The sequence below is a fragment of the Girardinichthys multiradiatus genome, chromosome 15 (assembly GCF_021462225.1).
Source record: "Girardinichthys multiradiatus isolate DD_20200921_A chromosome 15, DD_fGirMul_XY1, whole genome shotgun sequence".
In the NCBI taxonomy this organism is placed as follows: Eukaryota; Metazoa; Chordata; class Actinopteri; order Cyprinodontiformes; family Goodeidae; genus Girardinichthys; species Girardinichthys multiradiatus.
The window spans coordinates 12426831-12452370 of record NC_061808.1 but is presented as its reverse complement, the minus strand read 5'-3'; the positions used below and the strand labels follow the sequence as shown (position 1 = coordinate 12452370).

Here is a 25540-nt window from a genome sequence, read left to right as displayed (position 1 = left end):
TACTGTAAAAGATTTTTGCATACAGTTTATCCATCATGTGACGTTTCCACTACTGAACATGCCAGTTAGCAAGAACTGTTTTTCTGTTGAAAAAGAAATTGTGCACCAATGTAAACCTTTCACTATCTTTTATCAGTAAAATTTGCTTTGTTATACCTTTACATACTGCATCAAAGGCACGGGTCGGTTACATGTATGACGATAAACACAAGTTACAAAACGTTATAAATAAAAGTGTTAAAATATTACTTCATACTGGTGTCTTATTAAAAAGTGGATGAAAAATCTTTCATGAGATACCAGAGACTGTGCAGTACAGGTCTTTCCTCACCTTTAGCTGCATGCTGCCTGTCAGCTGCCTGAAAGAAGGCTAATACACTCTTCCCTCGCTTACACCTAATACAGATTCGGCTGTTTGGTAATATTTTAAGTGGTGAAAAACATGAACATTCAAAATTTTAAAACTAAAGGTGACATCTGCAGGCTGGCTGCCTGAGCAGATAGGCTAGTTAATGTCAGCTTGGTATACTTCCAGTGTTAGCTCATGAACAGTAGCATAAAAATCGTATGGTCTATTAGTATTCTTATATTATTATAAAACTATATTATAGAGATAACACAAACTCTATTTAATTTATCAGTTTTTTTCTATTTCTTGCTTAGGTCTGTCTATTGTGATCAAAATAACAATAAACAAACTGGAAAACATTCTTATAACTGTAATAATGAATATGTTTTTTATTATTTTTGCTGGAGCAAAGTTTAAACATATCCAAACCAGACAGACTTCTTCATTAAACCCCTGCACAATAGACATTTCATTGGACTGCAGCTTATTTTAAGTAATCAACATAATCTCACTCCAGCGTTGGAGTGAGATTATCTTCTGGTCACTTGGCACTTACAGTGCTGCCTGCCAGCCTTGCTTCATATAGAGGTGACCCCTCTCTATGCGCTTGTTGTTGGCAAAGTGCATCCTTTTGGGGAGGTTTTCTCTGAGGTACGGCCTCATTGGCTGGTCATGGACCCTGCACTTCAGAATGCACACAGACGGAGAGGATCAACACACAGCAGAGAGAGGAGGGGACTGTTTGTCATGAAGCCACACAAGCAGATAATTTTTCAATCTTCTTGTCAACACAAACGTCACGTTTGGAATATTTGGCATACCGACAGGTTCTTCACAAGGCCCTCATAGTCGACTGAGGAAAGAAACAAAAAGGCAATGTGAGGCACGTTGATTTCAGACTAAAACCCAAAGATCTTTAAAGCTGTGGGGAAGGGAAGACAGGAGACAGGAACTCACAAGAGAAGTAATCCTCTGGGAGGCGCTTTGGTCGGATGCGAGCTGCTGGACCTTGGATGACGGTAAAGTCAGATGTGTCTTGTTGATAATTTGACACATAAGCTGCCCTTTCACATGAAGCCTCCTCCATTCCTGTTGAAGCAAACATTTTGTAAGAAAGTCAGTCACCAACATACTCCTCTGAGAAATAATTTAAATAATAAAAATAGATTATAAGTGTATTATTGTTCCTTAAATATGTATGTCTGATTCATCCGCGGTATTGTTATGGTGTTATAGTGCAATTACTACATGATTTGAAATAGTTCCTGTGTTTCAAAGTGTCCTGTTATAATGTAAAAGTGACCTCTTTTAAGTCATTAAGCAATAGTTAGAAGTAGATTTTTAGTCTTTATTTGCATTCAGTAAATCTCACATGCTGAAGATAAATGACCTCAGCTTGGATACACAGAAAAAGCTATTTAAGAGGGAACTAATGTCTACCGATATGGAAGCAATTCGTTACCATATTTCAAATGAAAAAGCATTTTCAGAAATGCTTTTTCATTTTAAGAATGTGGCTGCATTATTTGACCCATAAATAAAATTAGTAATCAATCATCCTATTTGCATTTTCTTCTTCACGACTGCACATTTTATGCCATAATCAAAAAGAAAACACAGCAGATATTGCTTTTTTGTTTTCGTGGTCTGCCCGCAAAGTACTCCCCAGAACTCGAAAACGAGTTCTGGGCAGTCATAAAATGTGCTGTCGTGAAGAAGAAAATGCAAATGTATCTATTTGCTGGGGTACATTTTGAAAAATAAATCTCATAAAATAATTTGCTTCCATATACCGAAGCATGTTGGCTGTTAATTTTAGTTGCTGCAACAGTTACAGGACGTTAATTCATACCCGCCTTGTCAAAGTGACCTAGAAATAAATAAAAGAATGAATAAAAGTGATATAGTAACATTGTTCTATTTTATACGGAACATGCCAGATCTGTAAATATATGCAGTCTTTGGAAATCTTAGTGTAAGATCTACATTCTCTAGGGAATAGACACAAATACTGATGGTTGTGTTTGTGTAACAGGAACCTCGCTCATTGCTATTATGAGATGCTAAAAACTGTTTAAAATTTCATCCCCAATCATTTTGTCTGTAAAAATAGTAAAATTAGAAATCTCCTGAAAACTGTCAGCATAAATATCTAGTTGATGTACAGACGATATAATGCAGGGGTTAAATCTATAAACTGTTGTTCTCTTGAACAGCTATAAACACACTTTAGATACTGACTACATATGAAAATTCTACAGAACCTCACATAAAAAAACATCAATGAATGTTTTTCGAATCAATTTGCACACTCATATTTTTAGTTCCACAACTGTCAGCAGTATTTTGGGTGGGGCATGTGAACCCTGCTGAGTATATCTTGTTTTGTGTGTTTCATGACAAACTCCAGACTGATAACTAGTACAGTGCATTAAAATTTATATCTTTTTTGGAAAAAACTCTTTGATGGGGATCGCTGGGCACCGCCCTGGCTCCGCACACTCAAAAACATTGATCTCTACTGTGTAATTATAGGGCTAAACATATGGTGTCCAGATACGCATAGAAATGTTTCTTTTAAAAATATCCTCCTTGCGAGATAGGGATAACTAATTTTTCCCCATTTAACTCTAACATATCCACCTCATTTTTATCACTGCCCTGCAGTAGGGGCAACCTCTTTTGAACCATCTACAGTACCTTGCGAAAGTATTCGGCCCCCTTGAACTTTTCAACCTTTTCCCACATTTCAGACTTCAAACATAAAGATATAAAATTCAATTTTTTTGTGAAAAATCAACAAGTGGGACACAATTGTGAAGTGGAATGAAAATAATTGGATGTGTCAAACGTTTTTGACAAATAAAAAACTGAAAAGTGGGGCATGCAATATTATTTGGGCCCCTTTACTTTCAGTGCAGCAAACTCACTCCAGAAGTTCAGTGAGGATCTCTGAATGATCCAATGTTGTCCCAAATGACTGATGATGATAAATAGAATCCACCTGTGTGTAATCAAGTCTCCGTATAAATGCACCTGCTCTGTGAGAGTCTCAGGGTTCTGTTCAAAGCACAGAGAGCATCATGAAGACCAAGGAACACACCAGGCAGGTCCGAGATACTGTTGTGGAGAAGTTTAAAGCCTGATTTGGATACAAAAAGATTTCCCAAGCTTTAAACATCCCAAGGAGAACTGTGCAAGCAATCATATTGAAATGGAAGGAGTATTAGACCATTGCAAATCTACCAAGACCCGGCTGTCCCTCTAAACCTTCATCTCGAACAAGGAGAAGACTGATCAGAGATGCAGCCAAGAGGCCCATGATCACTCTGGGTGAACTGCAGAGATCTACAGCTGAGGTGGGAGAGTCTGTCCATAGGACAACAATCAGTCGTACACTGCACAAATCTGGCCTATATGGAAGAGTGGCAAGAAGAAAGCCGTTTCTCAAAGATATCCATAAAAAGTCTCGTTTAAAGTTTGCCACAAGCCACCTGGGAGACACACCAAACATGTGGAAGAAGGTGCTCTGGTCAGATGAAACCAAAATCAAACTGTTTGGCCACATTGCAAAACGATATGTTTGGTGTAAAAGCAACACAGCTCATCACCCTGAACACACCATCCCCTCTGTCAAACATGGTGGTGGCAGCATCATTGTTTGGGCCTGCTTTTCGTCAGCAGGGACAGGGAAGATGGTCAAAATTGATGGGAAGATGGATGGGGCCAAATACAGAACCATTCTGGAAGAAAACCTGTTGGAGTCTGCAAGAGACCTGAGACTGGGACGGAGATTTATCTTCCAACAAGACAATGATCCAAAACATAAAGCCAAATTTACAATGGAATGGTTCACAAATAAACGTATCCAGGAGTTGGAATGGCCAAGTCAAAGTCCAGACCTGAATCCAATTAAGAATCTGTGAAAAGAGCTGAAGACTGCTGTTCACGAACGCTCTCCATCCAACCTCACTGAGCTCCAGCTGTTTTGCAAGGAAGAATGGACAAGAATTTCAGTCTCTCGATGTTGAAACTGATAGAGACATACCCCAAGCGACTTGCAGCTGTAATTGCAGCAAAGGGTGGCGCTACAAAGTATTAACGCAAGGGGGCCGAATAACATTGCAAGCCCCACTTTTCAGTTTTTTATTTGTTAAACAAGTTTGACACATCCAATAAATTTCATTCCACTTCATGATTGTGTCCCACTTGTTGTTGATTCTTCACAAAAAGTAGAATTTTATCTTTATGTTTGAAGCCTGAAATGTGGCAAGAGTTTGACCAGTTAAAGGGGGCCGAGTACTTTCGCAAGGCACTGTATATAATGTATTTGCAATATTTACTGAAGTCATGTATCTTTATTTCTAAAATCAACTCTATATGTAATTTAATTTGGTGATGAGTTATCTGTAAGTTTGTACACTCCATTCCAGTACTATGTACACGGTCTACAGCAGTCCCCTCACCGTGGTCAGATACGATCATTATGTTGACACACTGGTGAAGGTTTCTTGTATAAAGTCCATCCATGAGCTCACCCAGAATGTTGTCAACCTTCTCCAAGGCATCAAGCACCTGAAGGAACAACAGCCCTTAAAGAATCAATAGCTGATTTAATTCAGTGCAATGACGACATGAACAAATATAATCAGCCTAAAGCACTTTTCTTATAATGGCAGTAAAAGATTTAACTTCTAGAATAAATGGAGGTGGAAAACATGTAAGAAAAACTACCAAAAAGATTTGTTTTAACAATGCCTCATAGAAGAGGAATCCCATTTATGTGATTGTAAGTAAACATTTTAATATCAAAGATACAGCACTCTCCAAAGTTTTTGGTATATCTACTGTTAAAACCTTTCACAACCTCCTTTCCCAGTAGGGGAACATTTCTTTGACCATCTTAAACAATCTTTCAAGATTATCCGGTGTCGTAGGTTCTCTCTGATGTTCTCCTTCTCAGCTCACCCCATTGATTTTCAATAGTGTTCAACTTTGTGGACTGAGATGCCAAATGGACAAAGCAGATTTTGTGTCATAAAGCTTTTATTTAGCTAGGAAGGTCCCAATGAGACACAGCATGTCTTTTTCCAGGAAGTCCTGGTAAGGATTGTAGCATAAAAAAATCGAAACACTTTCAAGTAATAAACTTTGAGAGGTTTAAATAAGAAAAAAATTTAACAAAGCAATGGCAGAAGTTAACAAGAAAGAAAAAGAAAGCTGTTAAATAGTTTAAACAGTGCCAGCTATAATTTGGCATAATTCATCACCAATAAAAGGCAGGAAAAACTATTTCAGTTTTGAAACAGAAAGTCATGGATTTCTAAGTAAACGTTTCTAGATACATTTTAGTTACATTTATACCACAGGCATTTTTGAAAATAATGTGGGATTTTTTTTCATCTGTGAATAAATCAACTCAAATAAAGGATGGATTTTTCTAATATTCCAGAGCGGGTTTACACAGCTGCAATAAATGGTCACATTTAGACCAACACTTAGATTCAGAACAAAGTGAATAAACTGTCCTGTGACTGCATTACAGTCAGCACGATACAAACAAATACTTTACAAACAGCATGTTGCCACAACAGTGACAGTATACAGCGTGCTTTCAGTGGCGGTAGATCCATTTTACTGTATAATCATTTGACCTCCGACTGCCACGACAGGCTCAGCAGATAGAACATACCAATAAAAACTGAAGCTTTTGTACAAAGAAAAAGTCTCACTTTATGATCTTCTTTAAGTGAAGTTACTAAAGATGAGTAGCAACAGATTGTACCCTAGTTAGAGTAGTGTTACTTCAAAATAACATTACTCAAGTAGATGTAAACAGTATGGTGCAGTAAAACTACAACTAGAAAATAATTTTTTTCAAAAACTTACTTAAGTAAAAGAAACTAGTTACCAGCCACCCCACATAAATGAGACGGTCTTATGGTCTTAGAGCGGCCATAAAACCTTCATCTCACTGTGGACAGGTAGGATTGCTCAATGAATGAATGTAGTGGTAAAATGTATTATAAATTATATGGTCTAGACCTGGCCTATTAAAAAGTATTACTGAAGGGATTCAGGTCATAAATAAATATACCTTGAATTGTTGGAAAAACTTTCTAAGGCTGTTTTTCTTGTGCAGTCATAATCGGAGCTAGGAGGAAGTGATGCATTCAGAGGAACAGTTGCTATCACTATAGACAACAGGGAAGATATTGTGATGCAGCACATGAGCATTCAGCCCCAGTATAATCACAACCAGTTATTCATTTGGATAATCAACAACCGGCTGACATTGGCAGGTTTAGTAAGTAACTCACCTGTTGACTTCTTGGGCCATGCTTATGTCCTGTACTGTCTGGTTCATCCAGGTACAGAGTATAAAAGTCAGGTCTAAAATCAGAAACACAATAACCAAATATGGTTTGTATGACTTAGTTCTTTTTTAGTGACAATTTTAATGAGGAATAAGCAGCACCTTTCCTTCTTGGGCAAACTGAGCCACTCGAACAATGTTTTCAATCTGCTCTCAAATGTAATGCTCCTGCACACAAAAACTTTATGAAGGAACCAATACAACAATATCATATGCGACAAAACTGACAAGCACGTTTTACACAGCCAGGTTCATCCTTACTTATCATACATCTTGTAGAAATTTGGGAAGGAGCCATTAATAGCTACATCGGAACCTGGCCAGAAGAAAGTGGCTGTTTTTAGTTTCTGCTGCATGGCAGTGATCCATACCTGAAGAACATAAGAGGATAAAAAAGAAAGGAAAAAACAGCATCTTTTTTTAATTATGGCAAAGAAAATGGTCACAAACAAGAGAGGGTTTCTGCTACTTTTGGCTCTGTTTGAGCCATAAGGAGAAATTTCATCTCTCCAATCTTTGAGAAATCTCATGGAAATCTAAAAAATCAGTTTCTATCTGCAGGTAGAAGCGTTCTATTTATACAGTTGGGCTCTAAACATGTTTTGGCATATAGACTTTGTTGTAGAGGTTGGGTAGTCAAGACTGAAATGTTCATTTTGTAGCAGTAAATTGATCAGCAGTTGGGTCATTATTCCCCTTTTTGGAAAGTCATAAAGCTAGTGCACATAAGGCAGTGAAGAGGAGCAACTTGTCAAACAAAAGAGAAATAAGAATTATCAGGCCTGAAGTTTCAGTGAGAACCACAAAGTGTTTAAGCAAGCACAACTTGCAGCTCTCATAGGCCGACACTTAACACAAGCTAAATCCATAATTTTAACAGGAAGGTTGCAACTAGGAGTGCAAATTACAGCATGATGAAAACTTAATCCTACAACTTTCTTATGCAAGAAGGGAGATACTTTTATATGAATCACAGCAGGTTTTCAACAAAGACAGGGTGGGTAAACTATGTGCAACTCATTGTGACTTTCAGATGTTACAATAACATTCAAAAGACATATTGCTCAAATCTATTTTATGATCTTGTATTTAATTAGACTATCGATTAGATCATACTTTTATCCTTAAAAGAACGAAAGGGTTGAAATTTCACCTTCGTACACATATTTACTCACCGGTTCTCCCTGGTACCACTTTGTGTTGAATTTCTCCTCCGTTTTCAAGCTGAAAAAGGCATTTCGGGTCACATCGTACATCTTGTTGTCTACAATCCCATGGGACTCGGGATAAAGACCCTGCAGGAGCGGGAGGTCAAATCAACACACAGTCACACTGAGCTGTTTTAAAACTACAGCTGCAGGAGTTTCGCTCCTGTTTCTCTCAAAATAAAAAGCTCCACACCAGATTAAGGCCTTTTTTGTTCTATAAAGGCCCTTGCAATGTGTTTTTAATTCCTCCCAGTGCATTTCATGCTGATATTTGTGCTCTTTTTATTCTGCGGTCTAACAATTACATATTAGCAGACTTGACCCCAGCCAAAATATTACTGGAAATACTAAAAGTTAACTTGAATAATCTGTTTTTGAAAGAGGTGGAATCCACTTAAAAAAGCTCTCAGCTGATTGTTTTTTCCATTCACATGTAAGCTATTAAGCTTCAATGGAGTAATGACTTTCAGACACTATGGTAAGGGAATGGGCCTTGAAGCTCACAGTGAAAAAATAGCTGTTGGAAAAAGCAATGTTTTAAAGTTATGTTCTTCAGATTCAAAACTAAAGCAGAGTCACCTCGAATCTAAAGCTATATTATCCTTTTGTAAACTTCAAAATATGTAACCTGTTGGTGACATATTTTGGTTAAAAATGTTGTTGATTGCCTTCTCTTTTAGACTTTAGACACCTAAAGTGATGTATTTCTAAAGATTAATCCAGCTGTTCTTACCTTTCTGAGTCCATTATTCAGTGTTACTAACCCTTGTCGTACGTCAGAAAAACAATTTGGTCGATAGAGTGAATCTTAAGACAACACACCCATTAATATGGCAGGTTGAAATAAAATTAGGTCATAAATGAATAACCCTCCCACAACTTGGCTAGGCAATATTTGCTTACTCTGCCTTAAAAAAGTTCTCCAAATCTCTTGTCCACAACCCTCTTCAGGTGACCCCACAGGTTCTTATGTCAGACTTAGTTCAGGACTCTGGCTAAACCGTTCCAAAAACGTAATGATCTTCTGGTGGAGCCATTATTTTGTTGATTTAGAGCACACCTGGACTCACTACAATGCTAAAAAAGTAAATTCCTCTTGATTTCAGCATCGTAGCAGAAACCTTAAGGTTTTTGGTTAAAACATACTGATGTTTGGAACTGCCCTGTTTGATTTCTTTGGGCGAGGTAGCTTCTTTGTTTGCAACTCTATTCTAGTCCAGACGAATGACAGATACAAAAGATTGTTGTCAAGTGTAGAACCTCCCTGATAGTTTTTGTCTTACCTTTGTCCCATATGTCATCACTGCCCTCCAAACTCTGGACATGCATGTGCATCTTTTTTAGGCTACTATAATCATAATAATTAATATTGGTCAGTCCTTGTCTTCAGTCCATAAAATGATTGAATATGTGACTAAATTAAGCAATGGGTCACATTTGAACAAAGAGACAGTCAACCTAAACTTTGAACGCAAAGTCAACCTAAACAAACAAAGTAAGATAGGCTAACTCATTTGTTCAACCCTCACCACCTTTCAAACACTTAGATATCAGTATCAATGCTTATGTAGGCATCTTTAAACATTTGACTTTTCAACCACAATTTCACATGAATTATTCCAGAGGAGTCAAATGTGTGGTCCGGGGACCACACATTGGACCATAATAAAAATTGAAATATAGTACAAATTAGTAAATGTTATATTTTTTCTTTTAATAAGACAAATGTAAAAAAAAAAACATTAAATTTTAAGATACATTTACAAATCTGACTACTTTGTCAATTTCTTAAACATATTGCATGTTAAGTTTATTGTTTAGCAGATAAAAATAAAACAATTATAATTATGTTTCCATTTAATTAAATGACAAGACTGGTTTGGTAAGAAGGCAAGATCACCCTTTATGTGTTGATTGAACATTTTCTTGGGTGTTTGTAGTGACATATATAATGCTATAGGAATTGTTTGTTGTCGTCTCCTGACTCAAACCTTTGAACAAAGAGTGATTTTGACCCTTAGTTACCCTCTTTGTAACCTCTGTCTTCAGGTAAAGATACAAATGACTTAATGTCAGGAAACCGATACCCACCAGGACGGCTGAACTTTATTTTAGGTTAATCAGATTCAACATGATTGTTATACTTGGGTGGATATTCAAGAAGACTGAATCATGGAGTTGAATTTAAAGGTGCTTCATGAAAGCATTAATTTAATGGTGTGCACACTTATTTATCAGTACTGGATGTTATCAGTACTTTGTACTGGACATTGAAGGTGTAAAACATATTTGTAACCTAATAAACATCTATTCTAACAACACTGTTTGCATCTACTCATCACTCATAAAAAGCCATTAGCAGAAAACAACTGCAGACTGTTCAGAGAATCAATGCAAACTAGTTTCAGATCATATCTAATAACTACATTCTCCTAAATGCATATTGTACATTCAGTATTTTTACAGTTTTACCGATACCTCAACACGATAAGTTTCACAACATTAACTCATGCCAAACTGAAACACTTACAGTCACAATGCTGTAGTGGTTGGGGAAGGTCTTTGTGGGATAAACAGGCCTGATGTAAGGTGTTGTTGTTCCATCCTTTCCTGTAGCACAAAAACTGTTAGTGATATCATGAAGAAACCTTGGAGAGTCGAGATGACGATCACTTCTCTGACTTACGCAGCTTGTTGATGATGGGCAGCCGACTCCCATGATCTTTCAGGTACTCTGCTCGGAAACCGTCCAAGGACACGAGGAGGAGAGGAGGCCTAGAAAAACTTGGCAAAGGCAGATATCTGACTCATTTAACAGTCTTGTCAGTCAGTCAATCATTTTCTACTGCTTATTCCATAGTGGGTCACGGGGAAGCTGGTGCCTATCTCCAGCAGTCTATGGGCGAGAGGCGGGGTACACCCTAGACAGGTCGTCATACACCTAAGGGGCAATTGAGAGAGACCAATTAACCTAACAGGCATGTCTGTGGACTGTGGGAGGAAGCCGGAGTACCCGGTGAGAACCCACGCATGCACGGGGAGAACATGCAAACTCCATGCAGAAAGACCCACGGACGGGAATCGGACCAAGGACCTTCTTGCTGCAAGGCAACAGTGCTACCAACTGCACCACCGTGCAGCCCTTAACAGTCTTGTTTCAATATAAATTTATAATAATAGTATATTTTTAATGGTGCAGAGGAAACAGGTGTGGGAATTCCCCTTGGCAGCCTATTTGTAGCAACTGGTCTTTTCAGATGCTAACCAGCAAGAAAGGTAAGAAATAAACCAGCATTGTGAAAAGACAACCTTTACATTGCCAACAAAGCATGATTTCTATTGAAGAAGCTGGAATCAATCCGTAGATGGAAACATGTTTAGACAACCTTCACATTAAGGATGTATTGCTCTGTTGCAGCCTGAGTACACTATGCACTCCTAGAATAAAACCATGACTAAAGCCTCAGGCTGTGAACATCTATGTAGAAAGGCATCCATTAATATATATCTTAATGAGTACAGTGTGGTTATTATGAAATCACATAGAAAAAACTCAATTAATGACAGATGTTCACCTCCCCTCTATGGTGTTATAGTGTAAGTCCGTTCGTCCGGCCGTCTGTCCTGCCGTCTGTCTGTCTATGTTTGTATAAAATTTGCATTCAAAGTTTCAGGTTTCCTGGTATTTAACAAAGGGCCTTTGAAAGAGACACAGGCCCTTCGCATCACAAATCCTCCAACTTACCAGTGCCATAAGGTGGTTTTGCACATATTCACTTTTTCTTGGAGTGCTTTTTGCCAAAACCCAAAATCTATACTCATCTGACCAAAGCACATTGTGTCGACTGTATGATGCAAGATGGCACTTGTTGCTCAAACAGTGAGTTTAGGAGATTTTGTCCTTCCCATTGTGCAAGGTGGAAGATTAATAAAGGTCGTTGCACAGGCTCGAAGCCAATGGCTCAAAGCAATAGGCAAAAGTCACATCTGTTTTCCCCAATGAAGAAATAATCAAAATATTGATTTTTCTTAACTTTTTAGCTGACTGGCATGATGCAATGTCACAATAGATAAATAAATTCAAAGTTGCAAGGATTAGACGGCTGCACTGAGTTTGGTCCAGAAAATATTCCCAATAGGTTCAAGTTTTCAGGTCTGTGAGGGAATATTGATGGTAGATGAGATCTCATACCACCTAAATGACTCTTTCAATTTTCAATACTAGTGAACTATGGCACTGCTTACCCATTTAAAATTACTCTTCAAAAAGCACCGTAAGTCATAGCAGAACATTTCTCATTGGGACCTTTTTACCTTAGAGGATAAATAAGCAGTCACACCCTAAAATAAAAGTATAGTTTGCTAATAGATACAGTGAACTCATTCACAGTAGAATGAGGGCCACTCTATGTTTGTATGTGGCTTTATCTCATGGAAACACACACGGACATTACTCACAAACACATGCCTGATTAGTCAAAGTCATTAACCCAGTTTCCATAGAGACAACTACTTATCCAAATAAAAAGACACCATCGGAAAAAAAAGAAAGCCTAGCCTGTGGTTTAGTTACACTTGTTTAAAAAGCAACAAACTGAACTGCCACGGTTACTGAAAAATGTCACCATTTATCTCTGTAGTCACAGTTTAAAATTTCACCGCTATCTTCCTACCAAAATCTTCTTATAAAATCAAGATACACAGCTGAGTAACTTTGTTTTTGGCAACAAACCAAGAAGAATATTAACCCTTATAAAGAAAGTGGTGTGTTCTAAAACTGGCCAAGTGAAATTTCATTACTCATGTGGACACTGTCGCTCCTGGACCTCCTTTGCCTCTTTCTCCCAAAGTCTCCCTCCTGGTGAGAAAAAAAACAATACCAATGAAAAATATTACGTTAATTGTTATTTAAAGTATTTTTTTTTCAAACTATTGTCAAAGAAAGACCACAAACATTTATAGTGCCCTCTTCACCTACTGTATTTTACCCATAGTTCATATTAATAAAAAGCCTTAAAATATTCATCTTGGATAATCTAATATCATCAATAAAAGAGTCAAGAATTTTAGGAAATACAACCTTCAATTTCAGCATATTATTCAGTGTACAAATATTCTGGCATTAAGAATGACCAATACAGCAAAATTTGTGATACCCCTTTTTGCCAATGGGACAGCAATTAGTCTTCTTTTCATTCTTTTCTGCACATATTTCTCAAGATTTTCCAGAGTCCTTTGTGGAGAAATAACTTTGCAAATAATAACACTTAAGGACAACATTTAATCTTTTTATAAGACTAGAGCATACAGAAAAAGGGATCTTCTGAACCAGTTTTCTTTGCACAATTTTCTTCCCATCCCTGAAGATCCTGATAAGGTTCATTAAGTACTGCGGTCTTGCATTATTGAGATCTTTAAATCGGTCTTTGTGTAAACCCTCCATGGGAGACCCTACCAGTGGCTGATTCCCTGGAGCCCCCAGGATTATAGGAGTACTAAAACCTGGTTCCCTGTTGCATTAACAAGATATCTGGAGTTAGAGAGAAACAAAGGAGTTCATGTGCTTCCAGTAAAGCCAGAAAAAATCCTTGCTTTTTTTTTTCTGGTGATTTTGTTTCTTTTTATCTGAACAAAAAAAAACAAAAAACAAGAGCCACAGCTTTGTGCAACATTTGAGCAAAAACAGACTTCGCACAGAGAAAGAAAATGGACCACAATTTCTTGCCAGATTCTGCGGTGGACAAATGTGCTTACATATGATAGAAAACATCTGAATACTAATTTAGGAAGTGGAAACTATTTCTTCTTCAACTAAACCAATGTACCTTTTCATCAGGTGATATTTATGTCATGGAGTGACATTTTTGGACTTTGTTTGTGGCTTTGTGTTTGTTTACCTTTTGCTTAGATGTTTCTATTTTGGTTTTTGTATCATGTTTTCTTTTCTCCCTCTTCTCCCTTCTAGTGTTTACTTCTTAAGTTCTTTTATGGTTGTTTTCTTATTACTTTGTATGGTTTATTATTATTATTATTGTAATTATTATAGTTCTTGGTCTTCCCTGGATTCTCTAGTCTTATTTCTCTTTAGTATCTTTATGTTTAATTGCGTTTTATTATTTGTCTCTTTGCACTCTTCTTGTTTACTAGTTTATTTTCTGTTTCCTTTCCAGTTAATTCAGTCAGTGTGGTTCGGTTTGTTTACTTTTGTATTTAGGTTTTCTTTATGGTTCTTTGTTTGTTCTCAGGTTGTTATTGTTGTTCCTATGTTCCCTCTAGTTTCTCTGTTTATTTTAGTCATGATTATTATAGTTTTCTTATTCCCCATTTTATTATTTATCTTTGTCTATAGGTTTGCTTGGTCTGTGTTTCTGTTTATTAGTTACTTTGCCCATCCTCAGTCTTTGTATTTGTTTCACCTGATCCTTCTGCTTCCCTGCCTCCTTGTCACACCTGTTCCCTGTTTTCTCTGATTACTTACCCTTTGTTATCCCTCAGTATATTAATTGGTTTTGTGTCATTGTTTGTTGCTGGTTCTTTGTGTTCGTCACAACCCTGTTCCCTACCATGTCTATGCTTTGTTTTTGCTTCACTTTGGAAGTCTTTGCTACGTTTTTGCCTCGAGTACCTGCAGTGTCTTTGTAAGTCCTTGTATCCTGACTCTGATTCATACCTGCAGTGTTTTTGCTACGACTTTTGTCCTTTATAAATAAATTGAAGAATTACTAAGATGCGGCTGCCGAGCTCTTGTCTGCATTTTGGTCCGATCCAAAACCACATCGTGACAATTTATAGCTCTTTTCATACATAATTTTTGCTTCATTGATCCCCAAAAGACACCTTGTTCACTTCATTCATAGAGTCCAAACTGACATGCTTTCAAACTCACTTCACTACCAGTAAGGAGATGTCATTGAACTGGAGCACACACTACATTTGACTTTACACAAACACTTATAATCTGTTCTGTGACCAAACCTTTATTACTTAGAGTGTGTCAACATGAGTGAAATCCAACAAGTTAACCAATGCAGTTTAAGCCAAACGTTTGGACACACCTACTTCACAATAAATGGATAAGGGTGAATAAATGTTTGTCTGGCTGTCTTTTAGCAATAACCAAATAATAACCAGTAGATTAAATGTTTTTTAGAGTATTTACATATTCACTTTTGGATTAAATTAACCTTGATGTGAACAGGTTATTCAGCCTTTAAATCCCACTTTAAGTTAATTTATTATTTTTGTGACAGTCAACACAATGAAGTCACATGGAGATACCCCAAACCATGCTTCTCCGGGAAGGGGAATGCACTGTCCTGGTAGCATCTGCAGGTTAGTCAAAGTGGACTGCAAAGCAGCCAGAATTACAATAAGCTTTTCAAAATGGAAAAAGGTGGATTGCTACCTTTTTAATTCTATGCAAAATAGCTCAAGCTCAGTCAAACTAGCTGGATATAGTGTATGTCAACAGCAGTTTTGAATTTGGCCACAGAATCTCACTTCGATTCAGGTATTTTGTGTTGACTATTCTAATGCAAATGTAAGGATCAGTGTCCTGCGTTTTTAGATGTGTCCCTGCTTCAACAAAGCTGATTCAAATGGATGAATTAGCTCTTCAGCAGGTCCTCAACGTCTAAAAAAGTGTGCTAAGACACATTCACTTGATTCAGGTGTTTTTAACCAGAAAACAATAATTGAGGATGGAGGTTGGACACCACTGGTTTAAGGATGGAAGTTTGATAACCCTGATCTAACTCAAGTCTTTAACTGGTTTTCTTCCAGAATCGCCTTGTATTTAACTTCACCTGCTTTTACCATGAACTCTGACCAGCTTCCTTGTTCCTTCAGAAGAAAAGTGGCACCACACCCTGATGCTGCGAACACCATGCTTTTACTGTGGGTACATTATGTTCAGGGTAATGTGGAGTGTTGGTATTCTGCCAAATACAGTATGCCAACATTTTCTATTTTGGTTCCATCTGACAAGAGCAACTTTTTCCATGTTTGTTGCATCTGCTAAATGGCTTCTGGGAAAATTATTTCTTCTGGCTTTCTTCAATAATGACTTTCGTCTTGCCATTCCTGTGGAGGGCACGACTAATACTTGTTTTGCCACCAGATTCTCCCACCTGAGCTGTTGATTTCTGTAGCTGCTTTAGAGTTATTACAGCATGGGCCTCTTGGCTACTTCTCTGATTCATGTTCTTCTTGCACAACCTGTCAGTTTAGGTAGATGGCCATGTTTTGGTAGGTCTGCTGTTGTACCAAACTATTTCCATTTCCAGATTATGTTTGGAACAGTGATCTGTGAGATTTCCAAACTTTGAGATTTGGTTTTATAACACAAGCCTGCTTAAAACTTCTCTGGAACCTTACCCCTGACCTGTCTGATGTGTTTCTTTTGTCTTTATGGTGCTGTTTGTTCAAAACTATTTTCTAACAAACCTCTGAGTCCATCACAGAATATCTGTTTTTATACTGAGATTGAATTATATACTGGAGAACTCTATTGAGAGCCGAAAATGTATGCATACAATGCTTTCCAGATTTTTATTTGCATAACATTTTGAAATCTATGTAGTATTTTCTTTGCACTTCACAGATATACAATATCTTGTGTTGGTCTACGTCATAAAACCTCAATAAAAACATAAAGGTCTGTGATTGTAATGTGACACAAATGTGCAAAACTTTAAAAGGTATGAATAGTTTTCAAAGGGCTGAAAGTGCAAGCTAAAGACAAATCCTGCTTCAGGTTATGCCACTGTTAATGAAAAAAACATTCTGAAGGTCTTTCCCACAGACAAGGTGACACCAGCCAGGAAATTCTCGGCCTGCTCCTTCACCTTTTCCGAACAACTAATACATTTGTCAAGTGTACTGCTGACAGGACATGCAATAGAAGAGTCTTATCATGCTGGTGAGAAGGCCCCTCCTCACCGCCTCGAGGCCAGCATTGTGGTTTGGAGCACAGAGATACAGTGTCTCAGGGGAACAAGTTGCTGTGTTCTCTAAATTCACAGGAAAACCCACGCTCAACATTTTACACACCACAAAGCCCCCATCTGTAGAGAAGCCTCTGATTATTTTTCATTTCCCTTCATCTGTTTCCAAAGTCAACATCCAGAAAGAAGCGTAAAGAAAAAAGTAGAAGACAGCACGTAAACAAGAGTCTGGGTTTGTGGAAAATCTGACCCCATTCTTACCATATGGCTTTTAAGTTTGTCGGGCAGGAAAAACAAGAGGAAAAAGTACCACAGTGGAAGGAAAACCCCTCCCTAAAGGACTGCTGCCCACATTCACCACTGCTGCCCTAGAATACCAGGAGGGGTGTTTTGCTGTGCCAGTGTGCAATGAAAACAGCAAATGGTGCTGCTGCCTGTGTTTAAGCCTCTTTCATGGAAAAATCAAGTTTACAACACGTTTTGCACAAGTGGATGTAAAAAAAAAAAGCGTGACTACCGAGGGGTTAACTTGAGACAGCATGCCCACGAGGGAGTCTAGCTTCTTGGTAACCTGACCTATCTTCTCTTCTTCCCTAAATACTCCCTGTTTTAAGTTTCCAAAGGATCCAGTGTGGGACATTTTCAGGATTAACTTTAAATACTTTCTTTCTCATAAATCTTACAGCAATGCTGATGCTCTAAAATGCCAGTCTGGATCTTTAACATATTACTCTACCAGCTCCCCAGTGTACTAAACAGAACCCAAATAACAGATTGCTCCAAAGACAAGGTGATAGAGTCATGCAATCAGGGGAAAAGGATTTGATTCACAGTTGAGTAAGTTTTAAACCCATGCCACTAGAAAGGGAAAATCAGAAGCATGTCGATGCCTGCATGTGGAATGTTAAGAAAGTAAACAATTAAAGAACAAAGAAAGCTAAATCTTTATACCCTCCTGGCATTTATGTCAACACATATAATTAACATAAAAACCCTTGATATGATCTCATTATATTTACCCTTACAATCTGTTGTGTGCATAAAGTCTTAATGCATTCTTATCAATCTACCAATCTATGGCAAGTGAAGCATATAGCTGATTTCCCCTGTAAAATGGTCATTTACAGTGCAGCTGGAAAGTGTTAACAATGCTTTGCTTTTCCTACATTTTTTGCAAGAGATTCATAAAAAAAACGCTGGTATACCAGAAATCCTATACAGAATACTTTCTGATAAAACAAAAATGAAAAAAGCACATAGATTAGTATTCACAGCCTTGTCTTAATACTTTACTGAAGCTCCTTTTGGCAGCAATTACAGCCTCAACTCTTTTTGTGTATGTCTCTTAACACTTGGCACAACTGTTTTGGGGTATTTTCCACCATTATTTTCTGCAGATCTTCTCCAGCTCCGTCATGTCGCAGGGGTAAATTCTATATGAAGCCTGTTTTAACCCTTTCTAGAGATGTTCAATTAAATTGAAGTTTGGCCTCTGGCTGGGCCAGTCAAGGACAATCACAGACTGCACTTAAAGTCACTCCTTTGATATCTTGGTTGTCTGCTTGTGGTCATTGTCTAGTGGCCCAGTTTCTGCTGCAGACCATGATGCTACCACCGAAATACTTCGCAGTAGGGATGGTATTTACCAGGTGGGATAGACACATCCTTTGTATTTATTGCTTGGTTCGTGGTCTAATTGTCATCTCTTAGAGCTACTTTGCAGCAAATACCTGACTATTGTTATTATCAAGTAATTTGAACATTCTTCAACACGTAACAGTGTGATTGAATGGTGTTTTTTTTTTGCTTATCATTTGTTTGCATCAAACTTAAAAGTAAATAAAAAACAAAATAGTTGGGAAGTCTTAAACCACATCTTTAATCAACTGCTTCTGCTTTCGAGAAGTCTTCCTCAGGTCATTCTGCACTTACCAGTTTCCCAACAGTTTTTTTTCCAAGTTTAGGTGACTCACTGATTTTGATAAAGTACAGTTATCTGGACATGACGTTATTTCTGGATCCTACTATGAAACATTATTAACAAATGTTTCTGCTTCTGTAAAATTAAAAAAGAGAATGTTACTTCATGTTCTGTATGTTGTGTTATATTATCTTGTACTACAATGTGGTTGGAGTGTTAAAATGATCTGAAACACTACAGTGACGTGCGGTGACGTTCATGACTGGTGAGGCACATACTCCTCTGGGGTTAGATGTTAAAATATATGAACTCAAAATAGAGGCCTATATTTTAATTTGACCTTAACTGAAACATTTAAATATTTAGAAGCTTTTAACTATGCTTTAATTAATTCCATAATGTTCAACAATACAATAACGAGAAAAACAAAAGTGTATGTATATGAAGTCCAGGGAAACAGATTGCATTAATCAATGTCTTTTAAAATCTCTTAAATTCTCCCTCACCTTTGCATTGTGGCCGCTAATGTTCAGTCTGATTTGCCCATTCATTGCCAAATCAAATCTGGGTATTCTACACTCTTTTCGGGTATATAACTCCAGGTTAAAAGATAGCGTTACTTTTCTCCCACTCGCTTGAAGCAGATCTTTCAGCTCCGGAGTTGGTCTTCCCCTCTCTAAAACCTCCTTTTTTGACTGAAAATTCAGTTTAGAAAAATCCGTTCTAAGTTTTGAGAAGTAATCTTCCAATTTGTCAGACCAAATTTAAATAAGAGTACGGTTACTGTGTGGAGTATGTAGCGAGATGCTGTTAGCTGTCTGTGCTAACACACTGCCTGCCTGAGATCTTTCCATGTAATCCATGTGACATTTTGTAATGCTCACAGTTAACTCCATAAAAGTTACAATAAATATCCTTATGTGTAATCCATGCAATAATTATTAAAACACAGTTGAAGCAGTGGGGAGTGAAACAAGCATGTTCTCATATTCTGGAGCTGAGACTGGAGAGGCCTGTGTGGACCCACATATTATCAGCCACATGTTATCTGTCTTATCTTTTGCAAAAATATAAACAAGTATATGCAAAGAAATGATGTATGATGATTTCACATTCTTTCACATGTATTGAATAAAATTTGTAATCTTTGATTAACAAGTTAAAAGATGTATGATTGAAATGTGGTTAAGAACTGAGAATTAGAGAAAGAAACATTAAGGTTTGACATTCTCAATCAGCTATATATGAAAGAAATATAACATTAATCATTTGTGAAGCATGAATAAAAAGAATGAAGTGATGGTTTTGCAACTGTGTTTTAAAGTAAATGCTGAAAGCTGAAGAATGGAATGTGTATTTTTATTTTTATTTGTACATTTTTGGACATTTGTTATGATGCATTGCCATGGCAACGGGGTTGTTTCTTACAACCGGGAGCAGCTGATTAATATCTCAAAAGCTCAAATAATACTTCAGCTACAACCCCAAATCCCTGATGAGTTGAAAAGGAGATGCTGTGGATGCAGAGCAGGAGCTAAGAGAAGAGAGAGAAGGAGGAAGTTCAAACCATCTCTTCCGTCGATTTTGATGGGCAATGTGAGATAGTTGGGAAACAGGTTGGATGAACTCCAAGCCCTACAAAGGACCCAGCCAGAGTACCGGACATGCAGTATCATGTGTTTTACTGAGACATGGCTGCAGGATCGTATCCCCGACTCCAGCGTCTCTCTGCTGGGCTTTTTAACTATACAAGCAGACAGAGATTTAAAGAGGAACGGCAAGTGTAAAGGAGGTGGACTGGCAGTACTTGTGAACAACAGATGGTGTAATCCAGGACATGTTACTGTGAAGTTTCATCTCTGCAGTCCAGATATTGAACTGTTGGCAGTAAGTTTTCGTCCATATTATTTACCCAGAGTTCACCTGTGTTATTTTGGCAACAGTTTACGTTCCACCTTCCGCTGTTGCTGACACTGCATGTGATGCCATCAGCTCAGTTGTTGCTAAGCTACAGACACAAAACCCCAATGCTTTTGTGGCAATTTCTGGTGATTTTAACCATGCTTCACTCTCTGCTACACTTCCAACGTTTCAACAATTTGTCAGCTGCTCTACCAGAGAAAACAAAACATTGGATTTGTTTTATGCAAATGTCAAGGACTCATCCATCTCTACAGCAAGACCTCCTCTAGGCAAATCTGATCACAATCTTGTTTATCTCTGCTCAAAATATAAGCCCCTTGTTCAGAGGCAACCTGTAATAAAGAGTACTGTGAGAAAATGGTCATAGGAAGCTGAAGAAGCTCTGCAAGGTTGCTATGAGGCTACATACTAGGACGCACTGTGCCAGCCACATGGAGAGGACATCAATGCCTTGACTGAGTGTGTAACCGACTATAAAAACTTCTGTGTGGATAACACCATCCCCACCACAACCGTGAGATGCTTCCCCAATAACAAACCTTGGATCACCAGTGACCTGAAGGACCTGCTTAACAAGAAAAAAAGAGCCTTCAGAGAGGGAGACAGAGAATTATTGAGGATTATACAGAAGCAACTTAAAGTCAAGATAAGAGACAGCAAGGAAGTGTACAAGAAGAAGCTGGAGAGCAAGCTCCAGCAAAGCAATATCAGAGAGGTGTGGACAGGGATGAAGAAGATCACAGGCTTCAAGCAGAAGGATGATCAGACCGATGGAGGTCTGGACAGAGCCAATGAACTGAACACATTCTTCAATAGGTTCAGTTCAGAAACAAGCTTCGCATCCTCCTCTCCTGCTCACAGCCAAACAGACATTCCATCTTCCTTTGACCCACAGGACCCACAGCTGTCCAGTAACACCTCACATTTTTTATCTTCCACCTCAGCCCTAGATCCTTCTGCTTCTACATGTTTGCCTTCAACCATATCAGAAGATGCTGATGCTTCCTTTGCTTCCCCCTTCCACCTGTGTGTCTCAAGAAGTCAGGTGAAGATGCAACTGAAGAGACTGAATAGGAATAAGGCTGCAGGTCTAGATCATGTCAGCCCTAGAGTCCTGAAGGTCTGTGCAGAGCAGCTCTGTGGGATTCTGCAGCACCTCTTCAACCTCATCCTGGCCCAGAAGAAGGTTCTGGTGTTGTGGAAGACCTCCTGTCTTGTTCCGGTACCAAAGAAAACTCACCCATCAGTCCTCAATGACTATAGACCTGTTGCGCTGACATCTCACATCATGAAGGTCCTAGAGAGACTCCTGTTGGCCCACCTAAGTAAGCAAACAGTAAACCATCAGGACCCCCTTCAGTTTGCTTATCGCTGTGGAGTTGGAGTTGAAGATGCCATCATACACCTGCTTCAACAAACCCACTGTCATCTGGACAAAGCCAGTAGCACTGTGAGGATCATGTTCTTTGATTTCTCCAGTGCATTTAATACAATCCAACCTGATTTGCTTTGTCAGAAACTCCAGAAGACTCAGGTGGAGGCCTCAACAATCTCCTGGATCAAAGACTACCTGACAAACAGACCACAGTTTGTGAGACTGAAGGGTTGTGAGTCTAACCAGGTAGTCAGCAGCACAGGAGCACCACAGGGGACTGTACTATCACCATTCCTTTTCACTCTGTACACCTCAGACTTCCAGTACAAGACAGACTCCTGTCATCTGCAGAAATACTCGGATGATTCTGCAGTCATGGGGTGGATCAGAGATGGACAAGAAGCTGAGTACAGGAAGGTGGTGGACCGCTTTGTGGCATGGTGTGGAAACAATCATCTCATTTTGAACGTGACTAAAACAAAGGAGATGATTGTAGATTTTAAGAGAAACAGGAATAAGTCGAAAAATATTTCTATCATGGGAGGAGAAGTGGAGGTGGTGGTGGAGTATAAATACCTCGGTGTTCACCTGGACAACAGACTAGAGTGGAGATGCAACTGTGAAGCCATCTACAAGAAGGACAGAGCAGACTGTACTTCTTGAGGAAGCTTAGGTCCTTTGGTGTTTGCAGCAAGATGCTGCATATCTTCTATAAGTCTGTTGTGGAGAGTGTGATCTCTTCTGCCATCATCTGCTGGGGAAGCAGCATCAGAGCCAGGGACTTAAAAAAGCTCAACAGGCTGATAAAAAAGGCTGGCTCTGTTCTGGGGACTCCTCTGGAACCTCTGGAGATCATTGTGGAAAGACGGATTCTTCATAAAATGAAGAACATTATGGAGAACCCTGAGCATCCTCTTCATGAGACTGTCCTACAACAACAGTCAGAGGCTTCTTCAGATCTGCTGTAAGACGGAGCGCTACAGAAGATCCTTCCATCCCATAGCCATCAGCATCTACAATGGCTCTTTGAGGAAATCTTCATAATATGAGCTATATTAACGTTTAATTTCCCTTTGGGATTAATAAAGTATTTTTGAATTGAATTAAATTGAATTGTAATACTGTGTAAAGTTTAAAACTGAGCAGATTAGTGAAAGAACTGTAGGATGACTAGGAGTGACGAGTCAGGTGCATGCTGACACTGAACCTTTTCAGGGCAAACGGGAGGAAGGGAGGATGCGACTACAGACCAGCATGGCTATTATCGGAATCTCCAAGGTTGAGAAACAGAATCAGTAGGTCACAGTGACCATGACTATAGTATTGAGCAATAATCAAGAAGCTGAGCTGAATAGGTGGCGCAATAACTGAGAAGCCTAATAAGGGGCTGACTGGTTTAGCCTAAACCGGCTCAGTTATGGTTGAGGTGCAAACACACCCTCCATTTCTGCTACCTGTATGACCCCTTCTCTTTTCCAATGGTTATAATCAGTCTGACAGCGAGAGGTATCCCAATCCTTGTGGTTTTTAGTATAACAATGACCATCAGTGGGACCCTTTGTGGGGTTCCTTGAGACGACATTGTTGTAAATAAGCGCCGTTTAACTAAATAATCTGAACTGAAACTATCTGTGTAGTTATGCTGCGAAAGGCTTAGGCTGATTGACTGAGCTTAACTGTAACAAACTCTATGTGCTCTCTTTCAGACTCTAACCTTGAAAACTGGCTCAGAGTTTATCTGTTCTTTCTTTCTAGGTGAAACAACTAAAGGAGCTACATCCATTAACATTTACTTTTCCTTCCCATAGAAAGTACTCCTGGATCAGTGCTTCTGTGTTCTTTTTGTGTCTCTGCTCTGTTCTCTCAAACACCCAGTCGGTCGTGGCAGATGGCCGCTCACACTGAGCCTGGTTCTGGTTCTGCTGGAGGTTTCTTCCTGTTAAAAGGGAGTTATTCCTTTCCACTGTCGCTACATGCATGCTCAGTATGAGGGATTGCTGCAAAGTCAACACCAGTGACTGTCCACTGTCTCTACATGCTCATCCGGGAGGAGGGAATGCTGCAAGTCACTGACTGGATGCAATCTGCTGGGTTTCCTTAGATAGAAAAACTTTTTATCCAATTTGAATAAAAAGCTAACTCCGACTGCACTGTTCAATTGTTAGGATTAATAGGAATGTATGTACCTGACTGTTGTGAAGAGCCTTGAGACAACATGTGTTGTGAATTGGCGCTATATAAATAAAACTGAATTGAATTGAACTGGTGAAAGCATCAAGCACCATAAAAGCAATGCTGAAGGAGGGAACAGGATTGCTTCCTCACAGAAGACCAACCAAAAAGATCGGACAGAGAAACGAAGCTTAGATGGAAAAGGAACAGAGACACGGCCCCACTGATCGACTGCATTAAAAAAGAGGATCAACTCATGGGCCCAGAAAGGACTGTGCCTCAAGATTAAGAATCTGATTTAATCTAAAGCCTTTTTATTCAGACAACCGAAGTGAACTTGATCGGTGAACAGCTGATTGCTCTTAGTTTCAGGCTTCTGGAAGTCCTGAATCAACCTCATTTATGTCTCCGGGTTTCCTTCAACTCTTCAGCCTCTGGAAACTACTGTCTTCGGAGACATTTAACCACAAAGATCCTGTTTAACCGTCAAAGCCTGGAGCATCAGTGCCTGCCACTTAAAGGAAGAAAACTGAAGATTAAGTCGTATTCCCTTCAAGAAACCACTCGTTGTTACCAGAAGAATCTTCTCCATCAGGTGCATGGATGAGCCTCCGTCTTCAAAGCCTCTCCAAACTCACTAGTTTCAGCATTAGGGAAAGACAGGTTGAGTTGATTGATTCATTTCTATTATTGAAATTATTTTGTGTTGCCAAATTTAAGCTGTTACTGACCCCTGCAAAAGTGTTACTAATTAAAGAAAGCATATAAAATTCTAGTTAAATCGTGGACATTCAATTATTTGAGTCACCGTATTTTTTGGTTTTTCATTGGTGGTAAAAAGTCTTGTTGCCTGGTTCTAAGATTTTTTAGGAGGTTTTTATAGGTTGCCTTAGCCAAGTTTGTTAAACCAGCGCCCTTGGGGCTCGTGCCGAGCCACTAAAATCAACCTAGCCCATATACCAAGAGCCAGTTGTAAAATTAGGGAATGAGCAACTGTGAACTAAAGTGACTGTTGAAAGTGTGGATGAATGCGATAGGCTACTCAGTCGTCCAGACCACCAGTTGAAGAAGGGCGAGACTTTTGTATGAAGGCTGTCAGAGGCTCGGCGAGTCATTTCCCGACATCAGCTTAAACAGAACTTACATTAAACCTGCTTAGTAAGACCTTTCAGGTTTGGGGAAGTCCGGACCCGTTGGATGGAGAGCTGGTTTGAGCAATCCCTTTAGACATAGGGAAGTAGGAGGGAGGGATTAGCTCATCGGACAACGAA

At 38.8% G+C, this 25540-nt stretch overlaps 1 protein-coding gene across 1 annotated transcript in view; it reads right to left on the bottom strand.

The window, feature by feature from the left end:
* The window catches only part of enpp1 (ectonucleotide pyrophosphatase/phosphodiesterase 1), a 52644-nt gene that overhangs the window by 16021 nt on the left and 11083 nt on the right, over positions 1-25540 (bottom strand). Inside the window, exons 3-13 of the mRNA XM_047387709.1 lie at positions 12734-12791; positions 10620-10717; positions 10464-10543; positions 7901-8020; positions 6987-7096; positions 6828-6893; positions 6670-6742; positions 4816-4924; positions 1307-1438; positions 1171-1202; positions 906-1033 (exon numbers count right to left, since the gene is read on the bottom strand). Coding sequence (XP_047243665.1) covers positions 906-1033; positions 1171-1202; positions 1307-1438; positions 4816-4924; positions 6670-6742; positions 6828-6893; positions 6987-7096; positions 7901-8020; positions 10464-10543; positions 10620-10717; positions 12734-12791 — 1006 coding nt within the window. The remainder of the gene's footprint in view (positions 1-905; positions 1034-1170; positions 1203-1306; positions 1439-4815; positions 4925-6669; positions 6743-6827; positions 6894-6986; positions 7097-7900; positions 8021-10463; positions 10544-10619; positions 10718-12733; positions 12792-25540) is intronic.